Genomic DNA, 27,010 nt, shown 5'->3' with positions numbered 1-27,010 from the left:
ACCAAGGTGGTCAGCAGGCTCGTGAAGTCAGACCATGTATGCATATCAATTGCATGCGTTACATCGTCGCTTGTGGGCTTCCGGGCAATAATTTTTGTGCACAAATGTACATGTCGAATAAAAAACTCTTTTTACTTTCAATCACGTTGGCTATGTTTTCACAAGCTAGACGGAAAAAAAAGAACATTAAATTAACCTGAAACATTTTTACGATGAATTGTCATTCACTAATGGAGAAAAAAAAAATATTACCAGCCCTATGAAATGGTCTTCCAACTTTAAAAAGAAGTTATCGAATGTTCGTGCTCATCTGTTAAATCAATACCCATACCAATCTATTGTTCGATTAGCCTCTATCGACTCGGAAGACTTTTATTTCACAAGTCATGAAGAGTAGCACCGTATTTAGTTCAGTTAGCAAATAGCAGGTAACCGAAAATCAAGTTGTTCATCGGGTTTCGGTCTTACCATCAGTGGCAATTATTCAACAACAGCAGCTAGATACAGAAAAAGCTCAAAATTTCACGTTGAGTACATCAACTACAAAGCTAGCGTGAAAACTGAGCAATAACTTTTCCATACTGCATAAAAGCTCTCGAAGCAATTTTCTCGCTGCAAACTTCTTGGAGTGGAATTTATGTGTAACATTGTGCCCACGTTTGCAATTATATTCCTCTGCAACATGAACACGGCATAATTGAATTGTTTTTATTTTAGGTTAATTACTCACTTCGTATAAACACAGCTTTTGTACGGCAGAGAATAGAGAGTGATACGACTAAAAAGAGTGATATTTTGTAACTTCCCGAAGAAGTTTGAACTCTTCAAAGATGCAGGAAAGCAAGAAAAACATACCGGTTGACGACAGCTTCCGTAGAATATCTAATTCTTCAGAATTATCGTCAGATTCATCCGGTCTATCTCACCTTAGCAGCCGACTAGTGAATGTTCCGGATAATGTTGAACCTGAGAGCATGGTGAATCACCTGATTTTCAAGCCCCCGAAGAGTTACAAAAGGTGAGAAGAAATTTCGACCATGAAAGATGTACATCGTAACGTGTCACAATAGCGTCAAAATATGTCGCAGCTAAGCTAAGAGACTTTATTTCTGATATCCGAATCCGACTGGATAACGATGCTTAAATCTGTTTTTGCAACAACTATATTCTCATAAAAATTATTTCAGAGGGCAAGGCGAAATACCATTCCACATTCCCCATAAGAAAGTACTGGAAAAGATCGAACACAAGCGAGAAATACCAGAACCCCTTGTAAGATTTTTGATATTTATCGAACGCATTAAGCAAAGCACAGGTGTTGGACCTCCTCCTACTACGACGAATTAGGGTTTCACATTTTTTAAATTCTTTCCACGGGCATGCTTTGAAAATTGAAAGCAGAAATTGTAAAGGTCTTAGTATCCTTGACTTGCATTACAACCGTAAAAAACCTGTTCCAGACCGGGTTCAGATATCAGCAGAAAGCGATCTTTCAAAGAGTATGCTTACCGTATGTGGATGTACCAGAAGTGGAACGAAAACCTAGCAGCACACCTGACGGCAGTACTCTTGTCCTGAAGACCGTAAAAAGTAGGGTGAAACGTTCGTTAGTGGTAAGAAAAATGTCATCCTGACCTAACGTCTGGTGACGATGATACATTTCAGTCGATGTGAGGCCAGTCGGTAAGGTCGTCGAAGAGGCGGATGATGCGGAGTTTAGAAAGAAGAGTCCGTTGAGTCAACCGCCAGAAGTGGCCGACCAGCTTGAGCTAATCAGCAACTTGCGAAATGACCCTAAACTCGGTTTCTTTTACATGGTTTACGCCGTTGACCGATGTTCCGAGTTCTTCACCCCATACGCGTTGAAGTAAGCCAAGCCATGCGTGGAAATACCTTCGACGGACGTTCAGTCATGCGTGTAATCTTTTTTCAGGATTGTCCCATACGGCCAACTCAAGCGTACCTACATGACGATAAGTGTGAACGGCGTGACGCAGTATAGCCCCGATGAAATGTCGTTTACACCGATGGAACTGTGGGAGAGGGAGTATCGGTTTTACTTGAAGCTGATGAGGGCGAGTTGAAGTGCTTCGAGAAACCCGCCTTCAAGGCCCTCCCTTCGAAACGAGTAAGCAATGGTGTCTTTTCCTGCAGATAAGGACATTCACAACATACCGAACATGGAAAGCGCTCTACGTTTGGAGAAAGACAGTAACATGGACGAAATTCCTCGAGGCTAGAGGCTACATGGAGCAAAACCTGTTCATATCTGATCCAATTTTGAGCAAAGCACTCCTTGAAGTGAAAGCAATGTGCGCGGTCTTCTTGGACTCGTCATTCAACGACTTTTCCGCAATTGAGAAAATTCCTCTCTTCATGTTCATCGAAGCACAGGTGATACAGTAGCCTCAAGTTTCGAAAGTTTTTAAGAGTCGGGGCAATCGAACGTTGCACTGAATATACTGGACTCAATCGTGAAACATTTTCAGTTCGCGAAACTAGAATCCATACGGGGTAAATTGGACGAATTCAGGATGCTGGCTGTAAATATAGTAAACAACGCATGCCTTGGCGCTCTTTTGAAGGAGGGATACACGCCTGAAGATTCGAATGTTACCATAGAACAGACAGCTTACGGGAAACTTGGTAACGTAAACTGATCGCTTACAGCACAGGTACCATAATTCAACACAAGCGTAGTATGATCAATATTCTTCAAGTGTTCAGTAAGGAATGTTTTGCGTACAATATCCTGGTAATAGGATATTTTTGGTGATTTCGGAAGGTCAGTTCAGCGGGGCGAAATTCAAAATCCCGAAGGACGGAGTTTTGAAAATGAGCTACATAGAACAGGCTCGTAAGAGACAAAAATGTTACCGTCTCTCGTGGTAAGTATGCGGATTCATTACAATTCATGCTTGGAAAATTAAATTTTAAGCAAGATATTCTTACCACCGAGAAGTTTCATCCATTTGATCGACTACATGCAAACAAATATGATGCAAGTTCTGCTTCATAATACCTACAAAGAAATAGTCACCGTGCTGAGTGTGTACGATCAGTTTTTACCATCCAAAGAATTTTTGGAGTCTTCCGATACTGAAGCTATTCTAGAGTTACCAAATTTTAATGGAACGTTGCCTCAGGTACAAATTATAATATAAAAGACTTAAAACATTCAGTGAGACAAAATTCCACTCAAATCATATGGTGCTATTTGTTATATGTCTACTGTATCGAATTCAATTCTCTTTCAGTGCCCATTTTTCGTTACAAGTTTAACCGTATCAATCGAAACCGGGCTAAACATTGATCCTTCTGAAGAGATATTTTACTTTGTGTTGCAAACAGTGTGCGACCTGTGGGAAGAGAATTTAGATGCGATAAAGCCGCTTCTCTCCGATCCGTTTTTCTATCCTTTCACGAGGTGAGAACTGTGCGATAATCTTACCACCAATATCTATAAATTTTTCTGTTTGGTATACGGATTCCAGGCCAATGATTAATCACAAAATTGAAGAACGACTTTGCGGCAAGCCACCAGAAATTTTGACGGTCTTGAAACAAGATCCTGGTATAGGGGTTGTGAAAAAGGAATTCAATCAGGTCCTTCGGCAGCATATGGAAGCTGTAAAACTGTACTGGAAACGGTTGAAACCAATCGAAGAGTTTTACCAAGATGACATGACCTCTGACGATCAAATTATGCGGAGAGAAACTCTGTGTGAACAGTTTCGCAAATGGTTCATACGCTACACGGCAGAGATTGAAACCATCAGCAAAGTTGCGGAACATCAAAATTTGGGCTTTTTCCACGTGACGTTAAGCAGATTCAAGGAAATGGCCTTAGTCGCACCCAACAAAAAAATAGCCGTGCTAGAATCAGTGTTGCCTTCGTTAGTAGAAACTTCGACTTCTCACATTCACTAATCGCTAGCCATTGTGTTCGCTTGACTGCGAAGTGCATTCAGCTGCCCGCAACGAAATTACGGTTTATTATATCTTCCGTATTTTCAGAATCGGAAAAACCAAAGTGGACAGTGTTCTAATGGAGGCAATTGACGCGATAAATTATCTTGAGGCTGATCCGGTATCGACGGACGACTTTGTGGCGTACATTAAATTCCTCGACAAGTCGCAAACGAAAATAGACAGTATGGAGACCCAGCTTGAATACGCAAAAGAAATCTACGATATCATGGAAGAGTATCGGATTACCGTCCCTGTCGAAGACATGGCCAATTATCTGGTAAGTCTTGAGCTGCTAGACTCTGATACGAAGCTCAGGCTGAGGATAATCAAGTTATGCGTACCGTACACAACCGCCAAGAATATGAATTAACGTGCACGTATTATACTAAGAATTTAGATTATGCGCAGACGTCGCTAACTCACCACTAATTCATATTCATGTCTTCCTCGCAGGGTATTAATGTACAGTTTACGAGTTTACGTTTAGCTGTTGAGAAACGACTTGTGGCCAGAGATAACCTGATAGCAAGCTTCAACGCGCAGCTTCAGTCTGACATCAACGAACTGATCGACAAAATTTCGGAAATCAATGACGAAGTTGTTGTAAGTCTTTCGTATAAAATTTTCCTTCCAACGAAATGAAGTTTGAAAAGCATAGTGATATTCTTACTCGACAGCAAGGTTGGCTACTCGACGCGGAAAGCAACACTGCGCACTGTCTTGCAACTCTGCGTAATCTCAATGCACGAATGACTGAATGTGCAAGCATTGCAAACACCTACCGAAATCACCAGAAGGCGTTTAAGGTACTGAAACATTGTTTTGGTCTCCTCAATTCGTGCAACCAAAGATACGAGTAATTTGTTATCCTGCGCGTGATAATGCAGGTGGAAGTGACGAGATTTGATATGCTTGAGCAAGTAACGAATGAAGTGAAACTGCGCACACTACTGTGGGAAACCGTTGATACGTGGGCGGCAGCGGTTGAAGAGTGGCACATAGTACCATTCGACACACTGAATATCGATGAAATGACGTCGTTTACTTCGCGTAACGTGAAAAATATCGCAATGCTGGAAAAAGGCCTGCCACCGAACAACATCGTGCCAAAGCTGAAGGAAGATGTTGAAGTAATAAAGGACAAGCTGCCAGTTATAGGCTTCCTCAGAAACCCAAACCTAAAGACTCGTCATTGGCAGAAAATAGAAAGCTTACTCAACTACAAATTCACAGCAGATGAAGAGGTCACACTGACTCTTCTCGAAAAACTGAATGTTTTTTCGTATCCCGCCGAACTGATGGAAATTGCCGCGGCGGCCAGTTCGGAATTCGGTTTAGAAATACTGTTAAAAAGGGTTGAAGAATCCTGGAAGACTTTAGAATTTCTCGTCGTTCCGCACAAGGAATCCAAGGATGTGTTTATACTCGGATCCTTAGAAGAAGTCCAGGCTATTCTCGAAGAAAGTAACATCAATATTCAGACTATCGTCGCGTCACGTCACGTTGGTCCGATTAAGTCACGAGTGGAAGACTGGGTCAAGCAACTGGATCTATTTTGGAAGACACTGGTATGTTTACAATAATTATCCATCTCCGTATTCTCCTTCTTTCAATTTAAATTTTACAAACTATGCTGCTATACTGTATTCTAGGATGCTTGGCAGTACTGTCAGCAGCAATGGCTCTATTTAGAGTCTATATTCTCAGCTCCAGACATTCAACGCCAACTCCCCGTTGAATCGAAGCTTTTCATTGTAGTTGACAAATCGTGGAAAGACATAATGAGAAAAACAGCCAAGGTATTGAACTCCAACGAATGAGTACGCGTTTAGCATAATTCAGTTGTCATAAATACACCCTTGAACTTATGCTTGTACAACATTGTCGTTAACGATCAAGTAACCCAACCGATTAGTAATCGTTCATTGCAGATGCCATTGGCGCTTGAATCGTGTTGCCAGCCGGGTTTGTACGAGAAGTTCCTGGAGAATAACAGAAACTTGGATCAGATCTTAAAATGTCTCGAAGCTTATCTTGAAACAAAGCGTATCGCATTTCCACGTTTCTTTTTCCTGTCGAATGATGAACTGCTTGAAATATTAGCACAGGTATGAAGTAGATTGAAGCAACCATATTACAAATGTATGAATGGAAAGTTGTTTGAAGCAACCATGTTAGTTGATTATAATCAGGTAAATCCTTGCTGATATAGTCTAGATATAGATATTACTTATTACGAGTATGTTCAGAATGCATTGTATGTGCCATTCGAAAATTGTCGAACATCGATATTCTAAAATATAGGATTCAATGTCACAATCGATGAAGATAAATGTATCCCAATTGATTACCCACTCACTCTCTGAATCCAGACCAGAAATCCCCACGCAGTACAAAGACACTTGCAGAAATGCTTCGACGCAATTTATCGTTTGGAGTTTGCTACGGCTCCACCTGAAGATGGTGCCGAGACAAGTGACACTATACTGACTACAGACATCAACGCGATGATATCTCCCGAAGGAGAAAGAGTTCAGTTGGGAAAGGGATTAAAAGCACGCGGCAATGTGGAAGACTGGTTAGGAAAGGTTGAGGCATCCATGTTTTTATCGCTAAAGAGAAGGATGAAAGCGGCAATAAGCGATCTTCATCACAGAGGAAGAGAAATGTTCTTGGTTGCACATCCTTCACAGGTTACACCATTGATAATCCCGGAGAAAGATCCGCCTGCTTCAACATCTGTGTAACGTACATTATTTCAGATCGTTTTGACAGTATCACAAATATTCTGGGCTCGAAACGTTCACTTAATTCTCGATGGTAAAGTCAACGTTGAAAATGCTATGCAATCGTTCGAACAAAAATCTTACTCGGTAAGTTAAGGTGAACTAACGCTTATTCAAACGTTTTTTCAACGCTAGAAGAAGAAGTGTCGCAAGTCTTATGCAGTGGAATTTTGTCAGCCACTCCCGACTTGTATAATTTAACCGTAAATTCCATGCTAGGACTTGAATCAACTAGCAGCTATGGTAAGAGGGGAATTGCCGAGGCTGGTACGTGAAGTAATCATCAATCTGATAACTGTTGATGTTCACGCAAGGGACACCATAACGATTCTGGTTGAAAATAAAGTGAGCAGCAGGTATGTCCAAGTCATTTGAAACTCTCCAATTGAACACTACGGACATGATCGGTGAATTCTGATACGCTTAGTCGATTATCCTTAATCAGCACGAATTTCGAATGGATGAAAGCACTCCGGTACTACTGGGACGACGAAGTAGATAATTGCTTGGCGAGAATGAGCAGCGCGGAATATCTGTACGGGTATGAATACCTCGGGGCGCAGAGAAGGCTTGTGATCACCCCGCTGACAGACAAATGTTATCTCTGCCTTATGGGGGCTCTTCAATTGGATCTCGGTGAATAGGATTTAATTTTCTGAATCCGACAACGAGCGAATTATGAATCGTTTCTAGGTGGAGCTCCGGCTGGACCTGCGGGTACTGGAAAAACTGAGACCACCAAGGACTTGGCAAAAGCTCTTGCTATCCAGTGTGTAGTCTTCAACTGTTCAGAGGGACTTGATTACCGCGTAAAGTGCCGTTTATATTTCTTTTTGTTAGACCTCCGCAATAATTGTAACTGCAAAAAGAGATTTTGAATTACAATTTTTTTCAAAAATTTTCTTCAACGAGACAGATGATGGGCAGATTCTTCTCTGGGCTTGCGACATCCGGTGCATGGTGTTGTTTCGACGAATTCAATCGAATTGACATCGAAGTACTTTCGGTAATAGCGCAACAGTTGATCACTATAAGAAATGCGAAGGTAGCTAGAGCCAAAGAGTAAGTTTGAATTATAAACGGTCAATCCAATGGTAACTTTGTTTCATTGTCAAGGCACAAAACATCAAATACTGATAAGAACGTGAAGTAAAATGCATATTGATTTTTTTCAGATTTCTATTTGAAGGACGAAAAATAAAGCTAGTCATGTCATGTGCCGCTTTTATAACCATGAATCCGGGGTATGCTGGCCGTACGGAATTGCCGGACAATCTGAAATCTTTGTTCCGTCCCATATCCATGATGGTTCCAGACTACAGTAAATTACTAATCCTTGAATCATTCTCAACAGAATAACTGTAGTTTTCATACATTTATAGAACTAATTGCGGAGGTGACATTGTATTCCGAGGGTTTCGAGTCATCGAAATCACTGTCTAAAAAAATGACACTGATGTACACGCTTTGTAGCGAGCAACTTTCCCAACAGGATCACTACGATTTTGGAATGAGGTAAGCACGGCACTGTCCCAAAGCATTCGAATGTCAGTACATATCCTAGTACTGTCTTCAAGTCACTATGCATTGTATGTAATGTTTCAAGAGCTGTAAAAAGTGTCCTTGTGATGGCTGGAAGTCTGAAACGAGAAAACCCAGACAAACAAGAAGATGTCGTGTTAATAAGAGCTTTGCGAGACAGCAACCTTCCGAAATTTTTAGCCGATGATGCCGAGCTATTTCAGGCAATTATTTTACCTTGGATCAATAATCGTAGAATATTTTTCTGGTTTATTGAATAATAGAAAATAATATCGAGATTTTCAAAACTCTATCCATTTCAACCTGTATTCCTGATGAAATATCAGAGGTCTCGTCTCATTGTAGGGCATACTTGGTGACCTCTTTCCCGGTGTCGTTATACCAGAAGAGGACTATGGCGTATTCCAGCAAACAACCATAAGAGTACGTGTGATGTATTGTTAAAGTGAATTACTTTTTAATATTTTTCTTGGATTACTTCCGGAATTCTGCTAGAGTGGTAAACTCAGATAAGATTCTGATCCCGTTGTTTTTCCGAAGGTAATGTTAGAAGCTCGACTTCAACCTGAACTTTGCTCGATAAAGAAAGTTATCCAACTACACGAGACTATGATAGTAAGACATGGAGTTATGTTGGTGGGACCGACGGGTGGCGGGAAGACAACTGTTTTAAAAGTAAATGAAATGACGGTTTGGGTTTTGGTTTTACTCGTGACCATTCTGCTTCCTTTCCAACGCCCTAACGTCTGTTTAGACGTTATGCGACACGTTGACACGACTCTACCAAAATGGCGTTATTGGGCAACACTTTCAACCAGTGCACATGTACACCTTGAACCCCAAGTCTGTGACAATTGGTGAATTGTATGGGGAAGTGAATACCTTATCGAACGAGTGGCACGACGGATTGCTAGGAATTATCGTTCGCAGTGCGTGCTCGGTTAGTAGAAGCCATTTTAAAGAAGATCAAAGATCTATTTGTACCTTTATCTGAGCATTTGAACTTTTCATTTTCTACTAGATTATTTTAATTCTAACAACACAATTCGTATTAAAAATGTAGTCGAGATACAGAGTAACCATCGAATGTTTCTCAACTTTTATTGGGTCTTAGGCCCAAAACGAGGACCATCAGTGGGTAGTTTGCGATGGACCAGTAGACGCCGTGTGGATAGAGAACATGAATACAGTATTAGACGATAACAAGATGCTTTGCCTTGCTAATTCGGAACGAATAAAATTTACTCCATATGTGCACATGGTATTCGAAGTTATGGATCTGGCTCAGGCTTCTCCCGCAACAGTCAGCAGATGCGGTAGGCGTCTTATAAAGATACTCGAATGAATGTTTATTGTGAACATTCTAGGTATTTTGAACTCGGGTAGCAAAAAAAGAAAACACTATCATACACCAAGTAGGGGTACAACATACGACGTGATTCGTGCTGAAATAACTTGATTCAAATTTATTCAAGTTTCAAATGCTGGGTGGCTTATGCTGATACGAATATTATTTATAGGCATGGTGTATCTCGATCCGTCCGAGCTTCGGTGGCTACCATACGTTAAGACCTGGGTTTCTAAGCTTCCTTGGAGAATAGTCAACGATGATATTAAAGATCAAATTCTCGAACTATTCACCACTTATATGGATCCTGGATTAGCGTTTTTTAAGAAAAATTGTGAGCACGCTATTCATCAGGTGAATCAATCTCAGAAAGTAGAATATTGGCTAGACCGTACATGATGAATCAACAAAATTGCATATTGTCCAGTCTTTCACCATTTTCAACATGATATCACGTTAAATCTTAAACTACGGACATTCTAATATAATTTTAATATATTCAACAGGTTGACATAAGCAAGGCTAACATGCTATGTGCTCTGATGGAAAGCATTTTAAACGAGCCAGGCTCAATCGACAGAACAGTTGAAAAATCACGGACCAAAAATTTCCTCACGCAAGCCTTCATCTTCTCTTTTATTTGGTCTGTTGGTGGAAATCTTATAGACACTTCGAGAGAAATATTCGAAACATTCGTAAAAGAGCAGTTCGATGAAAATCCTGATGCACGGTAATGTACAGCTTTCGAAGTATCAGTGGGTATAATAGGCAGTTGCCGCTGCCGCTTGAACATAAAAAGTTGTCTCCCCAGACCCAATTCTAATAGACAAATTTTTGCATGCATCTCTCACTCTCGTGTTGAAATAATTTTAGACTACCAGCAAGTGGGGATCTTTGGAGCCTCTATATAAATGTTCAAGGTCGCCGAATGGATTTATGGGTAAAACTATTACCCGTATTCAATTACAATCCGGAACAACCATTTTTCGAAATTCTAGTACCCACAATAGATACAGTTCGATTCTCTTACATCATGCAAAAACTGTTGGAAACCAACAAGGCCGTTCTATTCACCGGCGGTACTGGTTGGTACTTTTAGATATCCATTTTTATAGATTATTTTCGTCATTTTCCGTTTAATTTCGATTTTATTTTCAATCAAATTTTAATATTTGAGATGATCCCAATAACGAGCGAATTCAATTTCAAGTGAGCTCACAATTTTTCAGGTATTGGAAAATCAGTAATCGCGAAACTGGTGCTGAATAATTTGCAGAAAACTGAATCGTGGGTTCCAGTTATACTGAATTTCTCAGCACAAACAAGTAGCAGTCGTACTCAAGAGATTCTTGAACTTAAACTGGAGAAGAAAAAGAAAGCTCTTTTAGGAGCTCCCGTGGGAAAACGCGTTTGCGTGTTCGTCGATGATGTGAATATGCCGAAGCTGGACACTTACGGATCGCAACCACCGATTGAACTCCTCCGGTACGATTTTTTTTAAGTGTTCACCATTTCTTTAGTGATACTTCGATTGCTGCCAGTCAAAATGTAATCAATTTACTAGAGTCATTTATATGCTAAAGAACTTGTTATTCTCACAGACAATTTCTTGACTTTGGAGGTCTGTATGATAGGGAAAAGTTATTTTGGAAAGTAATAGAGGACGTAGTATTGTCATGCGCATGTGCCCCTCCTGGTGGTGGAAGGAATATTTTGACTCCAAGGTTCGTCAGACACTTTGGAATGCTAGTCATCCCAGCCCCAACGGAAGGATCTTTAAAAGCAATATTCAGGTATTTTTCTATCAGAAAATATCTAAGCTTATCAGGTAGATCTGGCACAAAGGTGTAAATTCTTCCGGGTAATTGATAAAACAAATAACTTACAATAAGCTAGATGGTTCTGGTTGATCTCGAAACGCAAAATTTGAATCGTACTGCCAAAAAAAAGTTTCTGGCGTCTTTAGTATTTGTTCGTTGCAAGTTCCAAAGGAGTGAGAAAACGTGTCCAAGCATTTTTTGACAATGCAAAACTTTATTCTGCATCCAAGAATCAATGAAATATCATACAGTGAGGTCTGAAAAATTATTAATATTATGAGTTCCTGCCAATGAATATACAAACTGTTTTTCCACAGAGCCATTATGAGAGGTTTTTTGAAAGATTTTTGTCCACCCGTTATGGACGTTGGGGACAAGATAGTCACAGCTGCTGTTGAAGTTTACGACAGAATAGCAATTGATCTGCTCCCTACACCTGAAAAGAGTCATTACGTATTTAATTTGCGCGATTTATCAAAGTGCTTCCAAGGCATATTACAGGCTGATTCATCCGATGTAAGAGAAGCGAAACAAATCCTTAGGTAGGTGATAATTTGCACGTGAAGTGTCCAAACTAGGCTCTAACGAATTGTAAACCCCTTTTCTGACAGATTATTTTACCACGAATGCTTGCGCGTTTTTCACGATCGGTTAATCAACGTAGAAGACAAGTCTTATTTCTATCGCCTAATGACGGATATGTGTAAACGCACATTCGGAACAGATGTCGTTGCATTACCGGAGGAGGAAATCATAGAACATCCACCGATAATTCTTTTCGGAGACTTCATGCTGGTGGGTGCTGCTAAGGAGAACAGGATTTACCAAGAAATCACGGATGTTGCAAAGCTGAAAGTGGTCCTACAGGTGACGACGAGCATTCTTCATATCTCTTATTCACCGGTTCACTCACCATGGTGATACGTTACAGGACTACTTGGACGATTACTGCTTAGCCACAGTGAAAGAGATGAATATCATATTCTTCATGGACGCTGTTGAACATTTGTGTAGATTAGCCAGAATCTTGCGATCCGAGAGAGGAAATGGACTGTTAGTCGGTGTCGGAGGCATGGGAAAGCAGAGTCTTACAAAACTGGCGTCTCATGTTAATGGTTATCCGTTAGTATACTGTTGTTTTCTACTCGGATATCCAATTGCTACTTTCAAAGCCTTTATAATCGAGGTGAGAAAGAAAGTATATTTCAAAAAGGAAACAACTTCGAAGATACAACAACTCAAATTTTATAGACGGAATGAATTCCACTGTTTCAGGTGTTATCAAATAGAAGTTTGCCGCGGGTACGACATAAACTCGTGGCACGACGATTTGCGGCGTTTCTACTTTTCTCCGGGCTCTCTTGCTACCGATGCAACGTTTCTTTTCACTGAAACTCAGATCGTGGTTGAAGAATTCTTGGAAGATATTAATAACACACTGAATTCGGGTATGTTGCAGACAGTTTAAAGATGGTAAAAAAATTATTGAACTAGATTATTTACCGACATCGTTACAGGCGAAGTCCCAAATCTCTTCGAGGCTGATGAACTGGAAAAGGCCATAATTGCAACCAGACCTGCAGCTAAGCTGGTTGAAATTGCAGAAACGGCCAGGGATGAAATATACCGATTCTTCATCGGCAGAGTAAGGAATCACTTGCATCTCATGTTGTGCATGAGTCCTGTTGGCGACGCATTTAGGTACACTGAAGATTTACATGATGGTCCAAATTGTTATAATCGCAAGTCACGTAACATGATATGCTGATCGACGGTTGATCTTTAGGCGTCGTTGTCGCATGTTCCCTTCACTGGTTAATTGCTGTACCATCGACTGGTACACAAAGTGGCCTGATGAAGCCTTGCTTTCGGTTGCTGAAAATACACTTGCGTCCATGATGGGGGCTGATGCTCCTATGCTTCCCGCTTTGTCTACGATTTGTGTATTTATGCACGAGGTACTTTCTTTGAAGAGTTGTATATTACGTTTTGAATTGTGCGTTCCACTGATTTTCATTGAAACTCGATCGTTTCTCAGAGTGTAGAACAAATGACTGTACGGTTTTTCAACGAAGTCAGACGCAAGTATTACACCACGCCTAGCAGTTATTTGGAGCTCTTGAAGCTCTACGCGTCCACATTGGATACTAAGAAGAAGAAGACTTTGATGACAAAAGACAGAATATCAAATGGACTTAGGGTACTAACAGTATCAAAGAAATCTTCTCGTGAAACCATATATATGTCAGATTTTTTTCGCCCACTTCTTTTGATAAACATGTTGGATCAATAAATTTTATTTCGTAGAAACTGTTCGAAACGAATGAAACCGTCTCTGACATGAAAGCCCAGCTACTTGTTTTGGCACCCAAGTTAAAGCTCAGCTCTGAAGAAGTGTCTAAACTACTTATAATCGTGCAAAAGCAACAAGTAGAAGCCGACAAAGCAAGAAATATTGTTGCCGCGGACGAGGCCACAGCTAAAGTAATTCATTCATCAAAATAGATTTTACTTAACACAGTCAAGCGTTCGAACAAAAAATATGATCATCTTTACTTTACTGATAAGCTGTAACATTCATTCAAATCTATGTCATACCTAGGCTAAAGCAGAGGCAATGGGAATATTAGAAGCCGATGCGAAAAAGGACCTTGAAGCTGCAATACCAGCTTTAGAGGAGGCGAAACGAGCGCTCGAGTCACTCAATAAAAACGATATCAACGAGATAAAGGTTTTCAACAAGCCACCACATTTGGTTCGCTTTGTCATGGAAGCTGTGGATTTGCTGCTAGGAGAAAAGTATGAACAAAATTAGTATTTTAATTGACATCCAACCCGCATTACTCTTCTTCCACAGACTTGACTGGGCATCAGCGAAACTAGTGCTGTCAGATGTCCACTTTTTAGACAGACTACTGCAGTATCCTAAAGACGATATAAGCGACAAGCTATTGAAGAAGTTGCAGGAGTACGTAACAAATCCGGAGTTTGTACCGGAACTCGTAGCCAAGCAAAGTAAAGTCTGTAAATCCATCTGCATATGGGTCAGGGCGATAGACGGCTATGCGAAACTGTACAGGATCGTCGAACCGAAAAGAATAAAGTAAACACCTTTCTAAGAACAGTATGTTCAGTGTGATTTTGATAAAGATGAAGTGATTCCCGCTACATTTTAATAACAGACTGGTACAAGCACAAAATGAATTGTGGGTGATTGAAGGAGTCTTGCAACAGAAGCAGAAACAATTGGCAGAGGTCGAGAAGAAGATCGCTAAGTTGCAGGCCCAGTTTGACGGGGCTGTGAACAATTTGGCGCAACTACAATATCAGATGGCACTTGCCGAAGCTAGACTAAATAGATCTGGACGTTTAACGTCGGCTCTTGCAGACGAGCAAATCCGATGGGAAGAATTAATGAAAGTGAGAAAGAGGAAACTTCCTTTCCCTTGGCATGACGTGAATGAACTTCGAAAACTTTCACGACTTTATGTTTTGAATACAGAATTTTGACAGACAGATCCAGAATCTGACTGGTGATATCTTGATCGCCGCTGGAGCATTGGCATACCTTGGAGCATTTACCAGCGTCTATAGAGAGGAGTTACTCAACAGTTGGATTGACAGTTGCATCAGGGGGGAAGTGCCTATCACCCCTGGTTTCAGCTTAATCACCGTCTTGGCTGACCCGTATGAAATTCGATGCTGGAACGGGTTCGGCTTGCCGAGAGATCAAGTCAGTACGGAAAATGCGATATTGGTAACACAAGCTGGAAAATGGCCACTGATGATCGATCCTCAAGAACAGGTTTCTTCGATATTTCAATTGACATACTGATGCACGATTCGATGATTTACAAAATTTTCCGTTTATCACACGCTCAGGCTAACAGGTGGATTCGTAACATGGAACGTGAGAACAATTTAAAGATATGCAAAATGACCGATTCAAACTTTATGCGAATTATGGAAGCTTGCATCAGGGTTGGAGCACCGATGTTACTTCAGGAAATTGGAGAGATACTGGATCCTAGTTTGGAACCCGTTCTCCTGAAGCAAGTATACATAATGGTAATGATAAGCGACTATATTCTCATTCTTCTTCTTGAAAGGTCCGACTTAAGCTGCTGATTATGGAATTGCATCAGGCACTTAAGACGCACAGTTTAAATTTCAAATGTTTAGGGTGGACGATTGTTGATTCGGATTGGTGACAGCGAGGTGGAATACGACACAAATTTCAAACTATACATTACCACGAAAATGGCAAACCCGCACTACTTGCCGGAAATTTGTATTAAGGTAACAATAGTGAACTTCACCGTCACGCCGTCAGGTCTCGAGGATCAACTGCTCGCGTGAGTTATTTTGACAGTATGAACACCCATCTGCATCCCTGTATCTGCACAAAACCCATGTTTTCAAATTCTAACAAAGACGGAATTTCACTCAGAGATGTCGTACGACTCGAAAGACCTGATCTCGAAAAATTGCGGAATGAATTGATCGCCAAGATTAACGCCGACAAGGGACAACTCCAGTTAATCGAGGACAAGATTCTGTCCTTGCTGTTCAGTTCTGGAGATAACATACTGGACAACGAGGAACTAATCGAAACTCTAAACGACAGTAAAGAAACGTCGGCAATCATAGCGACACGTCTGATAGAAACGGAGGCCACCGAGCAGAAGATAACAGTTGCTAGAGAAAAATATCGGACGGTATCAACGAGGGGATCGGTACTGTACTTCGTGGTGGCTAATTTGGGGGAGATAGATCCGATGTACCAATTTTCACTGAAATATTTCAACCAGGTGAGTACCGCGTTTGGTGTCCTCATTGTGGTGCGTGTGCTAGATGATGTGACGACAGGAATGTTTCAGGTTTTTAACACAGTCATCGAAACCAGTCCAAAGAGTTCCGACCTACAGGAACGACTTCTGATTCTCTACGAAGAAATTACAACGGCTATATACACTAACGTTTCGAGAGGTCTGTTCGAAAGGCATAAACTAGTATTTAGCTTCATGCTCAACGTCGCTATATATTTGAACGCGCAGATCATCAAACCCGAAGAATGGAATTTTTTACTTTATGGAGCTGGTCAATTTGCAGCAGTTAGTATTTTGTGGACTTACCGATCTGGTGTTCAAGATTTTGAACTGTTTAATACGTCGTGTTCCGTTTGATAGCCTCAAAAGCCGGACTACCCAACACTGACCGACCCCATGTGGAATGGCATTGTTTATTTGACACAGAATTTTGCGAAATTCAAAAAATTGACGGACGATGCATTCACGAAAATAAACATTTCAATCGGTACGAATGAGCAGGTAAGGTGTATTTTATTTTAGTTTAACGACAAATGCAGCGTTCCGGCGTATATGAAAAATTACCTTGTCTCAAATGCGCGCATGGTTCAATGTTAGGAAATAAATATAATTCCCAGTAACAATACGAAAGCAGCAAATGACTGGAATTCGATCTTGACCGACATGGAGAAGTTAATGTTACTGAAAGCCATGAAGGAAGAAAAACTTATCTTTGGTGTTACGGCATACGTCCAAAAAAACCTTGGTCAACAGTTTATTGAATCGCCAATGATTTCTCTTCAGCTTCTGTAAGTGCATGGTGATTTTTTACCGGACAGGATGAATGTTCCAGCGAATATCATTGAAATAGTTTTACGATATTTCAGCTTTCCGGATACATCCAAGACAACGCCACTCGTGTTTGTCCTAAGTACTGGATCCGATCCTTTCGCTGCTTTTCAAAAATTCGCTGCTGAAATGGGATTCACAGATAGAATAGAATCCATTTCGCTTGGCCAAGGGCAAGGTCCAGTTGCCGAGGCGCTTGTGATCAGAGGCACTAAAGAAGGCTATTGGATATTTTTACAAAATTGTCACTTGGCCACTTCGTGGATGCTCAGTATGGAGAAATTGGTGATCAGCATAGCGGAGGAATCTGAAGAAGTACATCAGGACTTCCGACTCTTTCTGAGCTCCATGCCGAGCGTTTCTTTTCCCGTATCCATCCTTCAAAACTCGGTTAAAGTTACGAACGAACCTCCCAAAGGCTTGAAGGCCAATATTAAGAGATCGTTGTTTGAGCTAGAAGAAGATTTCTTTGAAAACCATGGTAATTCATAACGTGTCACCGTAATCCCTTAAAATAAATGATTTCAAATTTAGATACGTACTGATTTCTTACTTTCACAGCATTGGGAACACAGTGGAGGAAAATGGTATTTGGGATTTGTTTTTTTCATGCGATTGTTCAAGAACGAAAAAAGTTTGGCCCTTTAGGATGGAACATATTATACGAATTCAACACTAATGACCGTGAATGTTGCTTGTTAAACTTGCAAATGTTCTGTACGAGTGGAATGATTCCGTGGGACGCTCTAATGTACATTACAGGTTCGTACATTATCGCATCTATATTCATACCTGGCATTTAAACTAGTGCTGTACGTCAAGACAGTCAACTAGGCTAATTAGCTGAAAGTTAGCTGGATAAAGCAATTAGCTGATTGAAATAAAACAGTTAGTCGATTAATCGGCTTAGACGGACCTAAAAATGTTCAAGATCGACAAGCAAATAAATTTTACACTTTTCAGATTCATACTTGCAACTAGGATAAGTTTTAATATGTTGACTTCACAGAATTATTGTCATCGAATTGTCTGAGGTGCCTAAAAAGTTGATTAATCAATAATAATCAGCTAAGCTAAGAATAAAAATTAACGTTCGTGAAATCGTTATACGTGTTTGGGTCAACTTTTTAAAGTCACTTGCTAAGCTCCGCGTATTTTGGAATAATTTAATACGTATTATTTCCCAACTCTAGCTAGTATATTATTAGTAATATCAAAAATAGATTTGCTTAAAAACTTCTCTAATTGTAAGTGACAAATGTCTATTCATGTGTTATTTTAGTTAGTAGTTCGATTTTAAAAGGTGAAAAATTCATTTACATATTGACTTTCTGCATTTTTAGGTTAGACCGGTCAATTACCGCTTTAACTGGCTAATTACTTTGGCAAGCTAACTTTCAGTTAATTAGCCGAGTTAACTGTCTTGATCGGCTAAATCTTACATCACTAATTTAAACCAAAAAAAATGGATACCTGGCCATAGCTATATACTGAATAGAAATCTAACGATTTTATAAGATAAGTTAAACTCGATTAAAAGTATTTGTATGTCTTTTCATTACGTTGTGTCCGTTTAAGGTGAAATAACATACGGTGGAAGAATTACTGACAATTGGGACTTACGTTGTCTCAAGACGATTCTGGAGGGGTTCTTTTCGCCCATGACGCTAGACCCTGGTTTGCATGATTAAAATTAAACATTTTGTCTTTCTTCTTCCAAGAATCTACTGTAACCCTTGGTTAAAAGAGATCAGATACTGATACAACTATTTTCAGATTATACATACTCATTGTCAGGAACATATTACTGCCCTAACTACAAAAAACTTCAAGAATACAAAGATTTTGTAGAAGGGTTTCCAATAATAGAAGATCCAGAAATTTTCGGCATGCATGAAAATGCCAATATTGCGTATCAGGTAAGTTAACAGAGTTAGTGGCAAATTACGTAATAGATCGATTGAACCGATGTGCTTAAATCATGGATTGATAACTGAATTGTATCTGAAGCTTCAAATTTTTTTTCACCACATTTGACAAAACCGTTGCACAGAATGGTTGTAACTTGAGAAAACTACGCAATACCGACATTTTTAAAGTTTAATTGACAGATAACCACCATTTGTCACTTCAATTTCAGCTCAGAGAGACGAAAACTGTTCTAAACACGATTATGGAGGTACAACCAAGGGTCAGTACAGCTGGCGAAGGCAAGTCCAGCTCAGAACTAGCCTTTGAACTGGCCGACATGGTGATGGAGAGGATTATTTTATCGATTGACGCGTCCGAATGCAACCCAAATCATCTTGAAGTAATTCCGATCGTTACACATTATATACAAAGTGATCACCTAAAGAAATAATGGTCCGTCCGCTGATGTAGTGTAATGCACATGCGCTACAATCCGAGAGCATTTATTTGTCAGGACAACCAACCGTCAGTGTTGGACACACTGCCAGCGACAAATGTCAAACTTTTTGAGGCTACGTTCACGACTGTTGGTCACCCTGACAAACAAATTCTATCGGATTATAGCACATGCGCATTAAAGTATAGCGGAAAACGGACCATGATGTTGTTAGATAATCACTCCATTATATAACTGCACGATGTTGACACGACTATAAGAGGAATGCAGTGAATTGAATATCAGTAATTATTGTTATCACAAAAACTTTTGACATGCTTCGTTCAGAAAGATGCGGCTGGTCGAATTCCGTCACTTACCACAGTTTTGCTACACGAAGTCGACAGGTTCAACAAACTTTTGGCTAAAATTCACTCTTCCATGGACAATCTTCAACGGGCGATTAGAGGATTCGTTGTAATGTCTGATGAATTGGAGAAGGTCTTCAGAGCTCTTATCAACAATCAAGTATATTCGATCATCATCAACAAGCAAACACATGTATTTTGACAAGGCCGTAAATGATGATCGACACTACCGTAAATTACAGGTTCCACAAATGTGGCATAACGTAAACGTGTATCCATCGTTAAAGAGTTTGGGAAGCTGGATAAGAGATTTAGAACTGCGAACCGACTTTATTTGCGTAAGTTGCACAATTTTTGTAAAGAGTTTTCAAAATACGTGATAGTTCTTTTCAGAATTCAGAATAAAACTATGATCCTTATAAAGTGTTTCAATTTCCTTACCCAATTATGTCTAACAGACTTGGTTGTACCACGAAATGCCGATTTCATTCTGGATATCAGGCATGTCATTTCCCCAAGGATTTATAACTGGAATGTTGCAAACGTATGCCCGGAAATACAACACCCCCATAGATCATCTAAAACTAGATTTTGCTCCTACCAAAATTGTATTGGATCAAGAATTGATAGAATCTGCTCATCGAGAACATCATAAGGAGGTAGCCATTTCTCATTCAATCATTTTAGCTTATAACCTTCTTTCAAAAAGATCTATCAATTTCACTTGGACTACGTATTCAAACTTTTTGAATTTTAAATATTTTCTTAAATATCAACTAGTAGTCATTTGAAAGCCAGACATAATTCTACCACTACACGGTTACAAAAAAAATGTCCCAGCTGATCAACTAAAATTTTTGATTTGGTTTAACCATTTTTAATGTATTACTACGTGAAAAAAAAATGTAAATCACAAAATAAATGAGGATATTACAATTTAAATGGCAAAATCGCGAAAAATTTATGTCATGTTCACTAACAGAAATGTAAGAAATAACAAAAATATAAAGTGGACCTGCTGGGACATTCTGTTCAGTTAAATTTTTCGGACAGTGTATTGACACTTCGCTACGACATTAATTCCGATTCTAAATCCTGATTTACCCGAACTTTGGCGACCTCACAATAATCCCTGGAATTATGATTTACGAAAACGCTGCCACGTGTGATTTATCTTTATAAAGGTGTTGGATTTGAGTTTCGTTATTTTATTGCAGTGGCTGATCAGCCCTATATATGCAATGAAGTATAAATCACTGTTTGTAAAACTGCACGTGTCACAGTGCTAAATATTTTTTAAAGTAAAACTGAAAGTTGTTGTCGCGAAGAAAGTAATTACGAAAAGCTGCTTAATTTTCGAATCCACGAATCTACTTATTTACTAAATATCATTGCGTCGGATAAAAGTCGAAATGAAATTTCAACGTTACTGTAGTTTTCTTTGAAAAATATTTGTTTTAATTTAATGCGTACATCTTTATTTCGTAGTTAATCTGTTTCCTGATAATAAGCATTTTCACTTGAGATTTCGAAGGCCCTTCAAATAATTTTATTCTAGCTGTAACAGAAATCGGTCATTGGAAAATATTCATTCGAAACCCGAATTATTGAAGAATATCACCGATTGAACTACGCACACCATTATCAATGATAAAACTAATTAAATTATCATTTTTTACCAGGTACGCAGTGCATACGGTAACGTGAATCTCCCGCGTGACGGAGTTCTGATTCACGGGTTATTTCTCGATGCCGGTAGATGGGATTTTCAGTTTATGGTTCTTGTCGATGCAAACAAAGGTGAGCACACATTTCGTAATTAAAAAATGTATGTCGAAATAAATTCTTTGAAATTCGTTGAAATGGGTTATGCCTATTCAAGATTTTTCGAAAATCAATTTTCTTCAAATTTAATTTTCATAATGTACATTTATTCAAGTACATGCACAAATTTACGTAAATTTTTACTGTAATGAATTCTTGAAAAATTCTTAAAAAACTAATGATTTCGGCCTACTGACTAGGTGTGACCCCTTAAAGTAACCAGATGCTACTGTCAAATGTCCTAGCAATTTCTTGGTTAAGTAATGAACTCCCACATGTTTATTCTGATCCAGGTGAGATGAATCCTCCTTTGCCAGTTTTGCACGTTCTGCCGACATCATCATTACCGGAAAATGATCCACGATACGTTTGCCCCTTGTACAAGACGAGCATACGAGCTGGAGTTCTTTCAACAACAGGGCACAGCACGAATTTCGTAGTATCAATTCTGCTTAATTCGGCACGCAGACAATCCTACTGGATTTTAAAGGGAACAGCACTCTTGATTCAAATCACGAATTAATGCAGGGCCTGCGTTACATAGAATATACTTTGGAAACTTTGACGCATTTCCTTGAAAATGTTGTAACGTTACTTACAACACGTTGTCAACTTTTCACGCGCGATAAGAGTGGGGTTATACAGTAATAAAACACCTCTGCGATTCAATTCCATTCGCAAGTCATAAGTACTCATTTAATCGACGAGCGAACATTCTGGGTTTTACAAAAACTCAATTCAACCCATTTTACATTGTATAATTTACTGTTACAAATTGCTGTGACAAATACTTGCACTATTGCTACTAAAGTATTTCGCACACTTAATAATGTAACATTAGAGGTAGGTTGAAATTTATGATATAAAAACGATAAGTTAAGGTACACTTGGTTAGGATGAGGAAAAATTACTACTGAGAAATGGTTATTGCACCGGATCGTAAATTTGCGTCCGTGCCACGCGGGATTTTCTGGCATTCTGCACAGTTTTTGTCTCCGGTCTTTATTGGAATCCAATCGGATCCTGTACATACGTTGCGAATACATCCAGATGCAAACTGAACGAAAGGAGTAGATTCGCCTATTTTTACCAAGGTATAAGAAAAATAACTAAAATAATGTGTTCTGCTCTTGTATTGCATATACACGTGATTGTTCGTTAAATTGGCTCGTGAGATTAGTTTGCAAAAACTTAATACTATGCATGTGCGTGTGGCGTTAACAAACTCGTAAAAGATGTCGTGAGATAATATTTAGGTATAAAAGAAGTCTATAAAAATAAATAAATAAATGCTATGCGCGTATTATAATTAAGGTATTTGTGGGTGATTTGCTGTACAGGGTGAAATCGAAACATTAATGAACAAATTCCTCGAAACATCACATGGAATCAACTACTTAGATCAGTTGGAGAATGACAGACTCTGAAGTTCTTTAGCCGGTTTGAAGAACTTTAAATATGCTGGTACACAAAAGTGAATGCCAATCAATCTTACATCATATACATGAAGTGGAACTATATGTTTCGAGTACTGTCTATTGATCGTACTGGAAATGAATGTATTGATCAACATAAACAATGAATGGTTTATTTTCTAAGCAGGCAATTTACTGTAAAGTGCGCCGATCCATCAAATCTCAAATTAGGGAGATTAAAAGAGTTTTCGGTGTTTCATCTGCATGACCGATTTGTGGTACTCATAATCCTTCTGGTCAACTGTCCACATCAGAATCATGTAGGCTGTGAGCAAACCTGCCAGCAGGCACCGGTCAACGCTGTAATATGGAGTTGAAGATAATAATAATAACAAATATCGGTCGAAGTTCAATCGGAGATAATCTGATTAAGCACAAACTCAACAAAGCACAACGAAATAATCACAGGATAGTGTTACCTTTACTTCTCCAAACCTTATACAGAGACTATTTAACCCGAACCCGTATATTTTGAATTCAGTGAGGTAATGGTAGTGCTAATTCTGACAGTAAATACAACTTCGCTCACCTCATGAATGGATGAATCCAGAAAATGATCAGGAAGCCTGTGAAACTTGGATGCCTCATGTGCGAATACAAACGTTGGAGTTGCTCACTCTTCATAATCAGCGGTTTTTGCCTGCCGGAAATTTTATAGTAAACTTGCTTCAATCCCATAAGCTCGGATATGTCCATGACCACACAACCGCCATATATTATTAGCCAGGCCATCACGTGTATGCTGGTAAATATCAGCCATAGTGATGTGCTGTGGAAAGTGTTGATGCTCCAAATTGTTGCCCAAGACACGGGACGCCAATTGCTCATTAAAAAATGGATCGCACCCGCGGCTGCAGTGTTATACACACTCCGTTCGATTTCTTCGATGTCTAATCGCCGGTAAATATTCTTTACGAAGTCACTGGCCATCACAGAATGCTGCACCATAAATGCGCACAGCAAGCAGGTGTCCATAAACAATGTCCATATTGTCGCAACGACCACAGATTCTTCTGCAGCATAAAAAGAACAACTCATTTTAACCCAAAATTACTGCAGTGGCTTCGTCACATCAGATGTTATGTACGAATATATTGTACATGGACTGAGATAATAACTGTTGGTTGTTTTCGAAATTCAAATATTGATGTTTTTTAACGAGCTGTTACAATTTTCATGGTCAATTTACTTCTTTTTTGGACGGATTATGTATTCGTGCGAGAACTTGCGGTAATAAGAATTGTTGAGGGGAAATTTTTGGGAACATACCTTTCAATGTTAATATTTTGAACAGATTTCAATGGAATTTCGTTATTCATTCATTGGAAAATGTCCCAATTTACAGAATGTTACAGAATTTTGATGGTAAAATCAACGTCAGAGTTGTGAAGAACATTTTTTATTTTTTCTGAAATTCCTAATGTTACTAAATGTTAAGATGCGGATTTTTAGTGCCAAAGGACAAGTATAAAAACTGTCACATAATTGACGTTTCGGCCCTTTCGGGAGCAGGGGGAGGGCTCCTCAATGTTAAAATGTGTTTACCAGAGTTACTAGAAAGAATCTACAGCGAAGAAATTGATGTATTACAAAAGTGATACTTACGTAGAAATATATGCAATTGACAAAAAAAAAAAAACTTTTTCAATAGTGACCAATGCCACAAACCGTTTTTCGAAGCTTTGATTTATTATAAAGAGCTTGTTTTACTCTCGCTTGTATGTTTTGTATGTAGGTGAGTACCGCTTTTGTAACACATTAATTTCTTTAGTGTACATTTGTTTGTATATATTTGTAAGTCTTGTAAATACGCTTTAGGTCCGAGGAGTCCTCCTCCTCAAGCGGCTGAACTGTTAAGTATTTGACAGTTGTGTTATTTGACCTTTGACACCGAAAATCCGTATCTATAATTTGGATAAGGTCGCGTAAAATCACGTCAACTACTAAATATGTTTCTGTTTATTTTACAATTGCTTATAAATTGTGACGCAGACATTTAATTTGGCTGAAATTCTTCTAATATTTTATGGTATATTCTGATTTTTCTTCAATTACCATACGAAATTAAATGAAATTCTCTGGTCATTATGAAAAGTCCTGATTTGAAGCATTTTTCCAAATTTTTTTGGAATTCAAGTATCAATGTTTTTCTGGGAATTTTATAGAAAACTTAAAAGGTTTTCGTCGCAAGTTAAAAAATAATTCATTACCATCTCTGACACCTTGGATTAATAGAAAGTGCAAGTTGGCGGAACGGGTTACATGGCATTAGATGGTGGGCTCCAAATTGAAAAAAAAAAAAACTATGAATTCAATTTAGTGGAGACTGTTTAGCAAAATTATTTATTTAAAATGAGGAGTATCGTGGAAAACAGGCGATAGCGATTTTTGGAGCATATCCGAAAACTGAGATAGCTGACGGAGAACTAACTTATTTCAGACGCCGTTTCCACTGCACTTAGCCCAAGACTTAGCCTGTGGTTTTGGCCGTGCCGTCGGCGAAACTGCAAAATTTACAACCCTGGGTGCCCGGCAGTCAGTAAACAAACATTTTTTTTTTTCACTTTTTCCGAATCAGACGTTTACAAAGTTCAATTTCTACGAATAGTTGTATATTTTGCCTGTCGTAAATATCTCATTATTAATATAGTGCCGTGTCATGCATTAATTTACATCATCTACCCTTACTGCCATTTTTGGGGCAATTATGTCCATGTAGATGAAAACCTTTCCACGATTTTAAAATAATGTAAGAAATGGAAGGATACCTCACATTACTATTTTCATGCAACACATACGCCAGAAAAATAGTTCTGTCATGTATCGTTTTACTTCACATTATATTAAAATCTCGGATTAAAATCGATCTCCTATGGACACTGTTGTATTGCGAAAAATGCATGCAACGAGAGACTAGAGGTTGGTAGACGCTTGGTAAGCGAGGTAAGCGACCGTTTGAGACTTTGCGACTCTGTGCAGGTAAGCGAGTTACGGGGTAGGAAGCATCGGTACGGCAATTTCCTACCATCACCACCTCGATCAATAATGTTAATCCCACAACCGAGTCGGTAAAAGTTCACGGCATTGTCACCATACCTCGACACATCGTGACCCTGTCGCTTGCTTCGATTGCATACCCACGGATGTTCGTCAACAATTTTAGTCGCTGGTGCAATACACAAAATAACTCGGTCGGTAAGGGGTAGTATTGACGAGTATCATAGTCATAGATAGCGTGCACAAGCTTATATCTATAGTTATAACAGGTTTATAGCCTGTGTGAAGAATCGAGGCAACGCGTATTGCGCATCATATCATATATATATATATACCATGTTTGCGTATATCGTATGCGATGCGGTGTGTTGAGCCTAATTTAAGCTTGAGTCATAACCCGTGGCCCTGTGCATACGTACAATCGGTGTCAATGTAAGCTCATGCGATCTGTAGCGAGTTAGTATATCAAATGATTACATTACCTTCGGCCGTACGAAGCATGGACTTTTGATTCTCGTTATGATTCGACAAGAAATATGTGAAATTACATACAACATAAAACGTGTAAACGAAACTGCACGCGCACACAGCGACGCTCACCGCTTTTGCGATCATTTCGGTCAAGAATTGATACGAGGCTGCTAAATTTGGCAATGTCAGAAATGAAATTCAGCTACTTTGTACATATAGGTATACGCAAAGTACTTTGAACAGTCTCCACTTGACAAAATGCACGTTCAGTAATGCACAATGTAATGGGATTTTAAGTACGGCAATACAGAGAAGGGGAAACACGGCGGATACCACGAACTTTACATGTAACTTCACAGGTTACAAAACGACATTCCTGGGTACGAATAAGCCTAAAACGTCC

The 27,010-nt window shown here is 39.3% G+C and overlaps 3 protein-coding genes across 4 annotated transcripts; 2 read left to right on the top strand and 1 right to left on the bottom strand.

Moving 5' to 3' along the window:
- Positions 1 to 830: 830 nt before the first annotated feature.
- On the top strand, positions 831 to 4,614 carry LOC124309029 (dynein axonemal heavy chain 6-like). Its single transcript, XM_046772245.1, has 13 exons — positions 831 to 1,018; positions 1,188 to 1,272; positions 1,461 to 1,590; positions 1,666 to 1,867; positions 1,934 to 2,075; positions 2,155 to 2,394; positions 2,490 to 2,651; positions 2,763 to 2,857; positions 2,939 to 3,146; positions 3,258 to 3,427; positions 3,495 to 3,896; positions 4,018 to 4,249; positions 4,426 to 4,614. The coding sequence occupies exons 1-13, from the start codon at positions 831 to 833 to the stop codon at positions 4,612 to 4,614; spliced, it is 2,445 nt and encodes an 814-aa protein (XP_046628201.1).
- Positions 4,498 to 22,840, top strand: LOC124309659 (dynein axonemal heavy chain 6). Its single transcript, XM_046773506.1, has 51 exons — positions 4,498 to 4,575; positions 4,650 to 4,778; positions 4,860 to 5,540; positions 5,625 to 5,771; positions 5,904 to 6,080; positions 6,345 to 6,665; positions 6,735 to 6,845; positions 6,978 to 7,114; positions 7,204 to 7,394; positions 7,452 to 7,567; positions 7,675 to 7,820; positions 7,934 to 8,079; positions 8,141 to 8,273; positions 8,365 to 8,503; positions 8,646 to 8,723; positions 8,841 to 8,975; positions 9,055 to 9,240; positions 9,415 to 9,616; positions 9,821 to 10,002; positions 10,155 to 10,378; positions 10,522 to 10,733; positions 10,878 to 11,133; positions 11,250 to 11,441; positions 11,786 to 12,010; positions 12,080 to 12,335; positions 12,400 to 12,590; positions 12,744 to 12,916; positions 12,986 to 13,169; positions 13,255 to 13,426; positions 13,507 to 13,668; positions 13,776 to 13,952; positions 14,071 to 14,267; positions 14,326 to 14,571; positions 14,651 to 14,888; positions 14,971 to 15,273; positions 15,351 to 15,536; positions 15,651 to 15,823; positions 15,919 to 16,279; positions 16,349 to 16,582; positions 16,658 to 16,798; positions 16,895 to 17,085; positions 17,164 to 17,606; positions 17,687 to 17,887; positions 18,704 to 18,802; positions 18,902 to 19,044; positions 19,266 to 19,436; positions 19,821 to 20,000; positions 20,083 to 20,178; positions 20,299 to 20,499; positions 21,523 to 21,640; positions 21,958 to 22,840. The coding sequence occupies exons 2-51, from the start codon at positions 4,722 to 4,724 to the stop codon at positions 22,185 to 22,187; spliced, it is 9,861 nt and encodes a 3,286-aa protein (XP_046629462.1). The 5' UTR covers positions 4,498 to 4,575; positions 4,650 to 4,721; the 3' UTR covers positions 22,188 to 22,840.
- On the bottom strand, positions 22,332 to 26,994 carry LOC124309661 (nurim homolog). 2 transcript variants are annotated; one of them, XM_046773513.1, is made up of 4 exons: positions 26,619 to 26,994; positions 23,669 to 24,152; positions 23,276 to 23,439; positions 22,332 to 22,744 (listed from the first exon to the last, which is right to left on the bottom strand). In XM_046773513.1, the coding sequence occupies exons 1-3, from the start codon at positions 26,749 to 26,751 to the stop codon at positions 23,316 to 23,318; spliced, it is 741 nt and encodes a 246-aa protein (XP_046629469.1). In that variant the 5' UTR covers positions 26,752 to 26,994; the 3' UTR covers positions 22,332 to 22,744; positions 23,276 to 23,315. The 2 variants fall into 2 exon arrangements, with proteins under 2 accessions (XP_046629469.1, XP_046629468.1); XM_046773512.1 differs by having other exon boundaries at positions 22,332 to 23,439.
- Between the last annotated feature and the right edge of the window lie 16 nt (positions 26,995 to 27,010).

This window comes from Neodiprion virginianus, chromosome 7 (assembly GCF_021901495.1).
Source record: "Neodiprion virginianus isolate iyNeoVirg1 chromosome 7, iyNeoVirg1.1, whole genome shotgun sequence".
Classification (NCBI taxonomy): domain Eukaryota; kingdom Metazoa; phylum Arthropoda; class Insecta; order Hymenoptera; family Diprionidae; genus Neodiprion; species Neodiprion virginianus.
The sequence above is the reverse complement of the archived record's forward strand: the minus strand, read 5'-3'. Positions and strand labels throughout refer to the sequence as shown.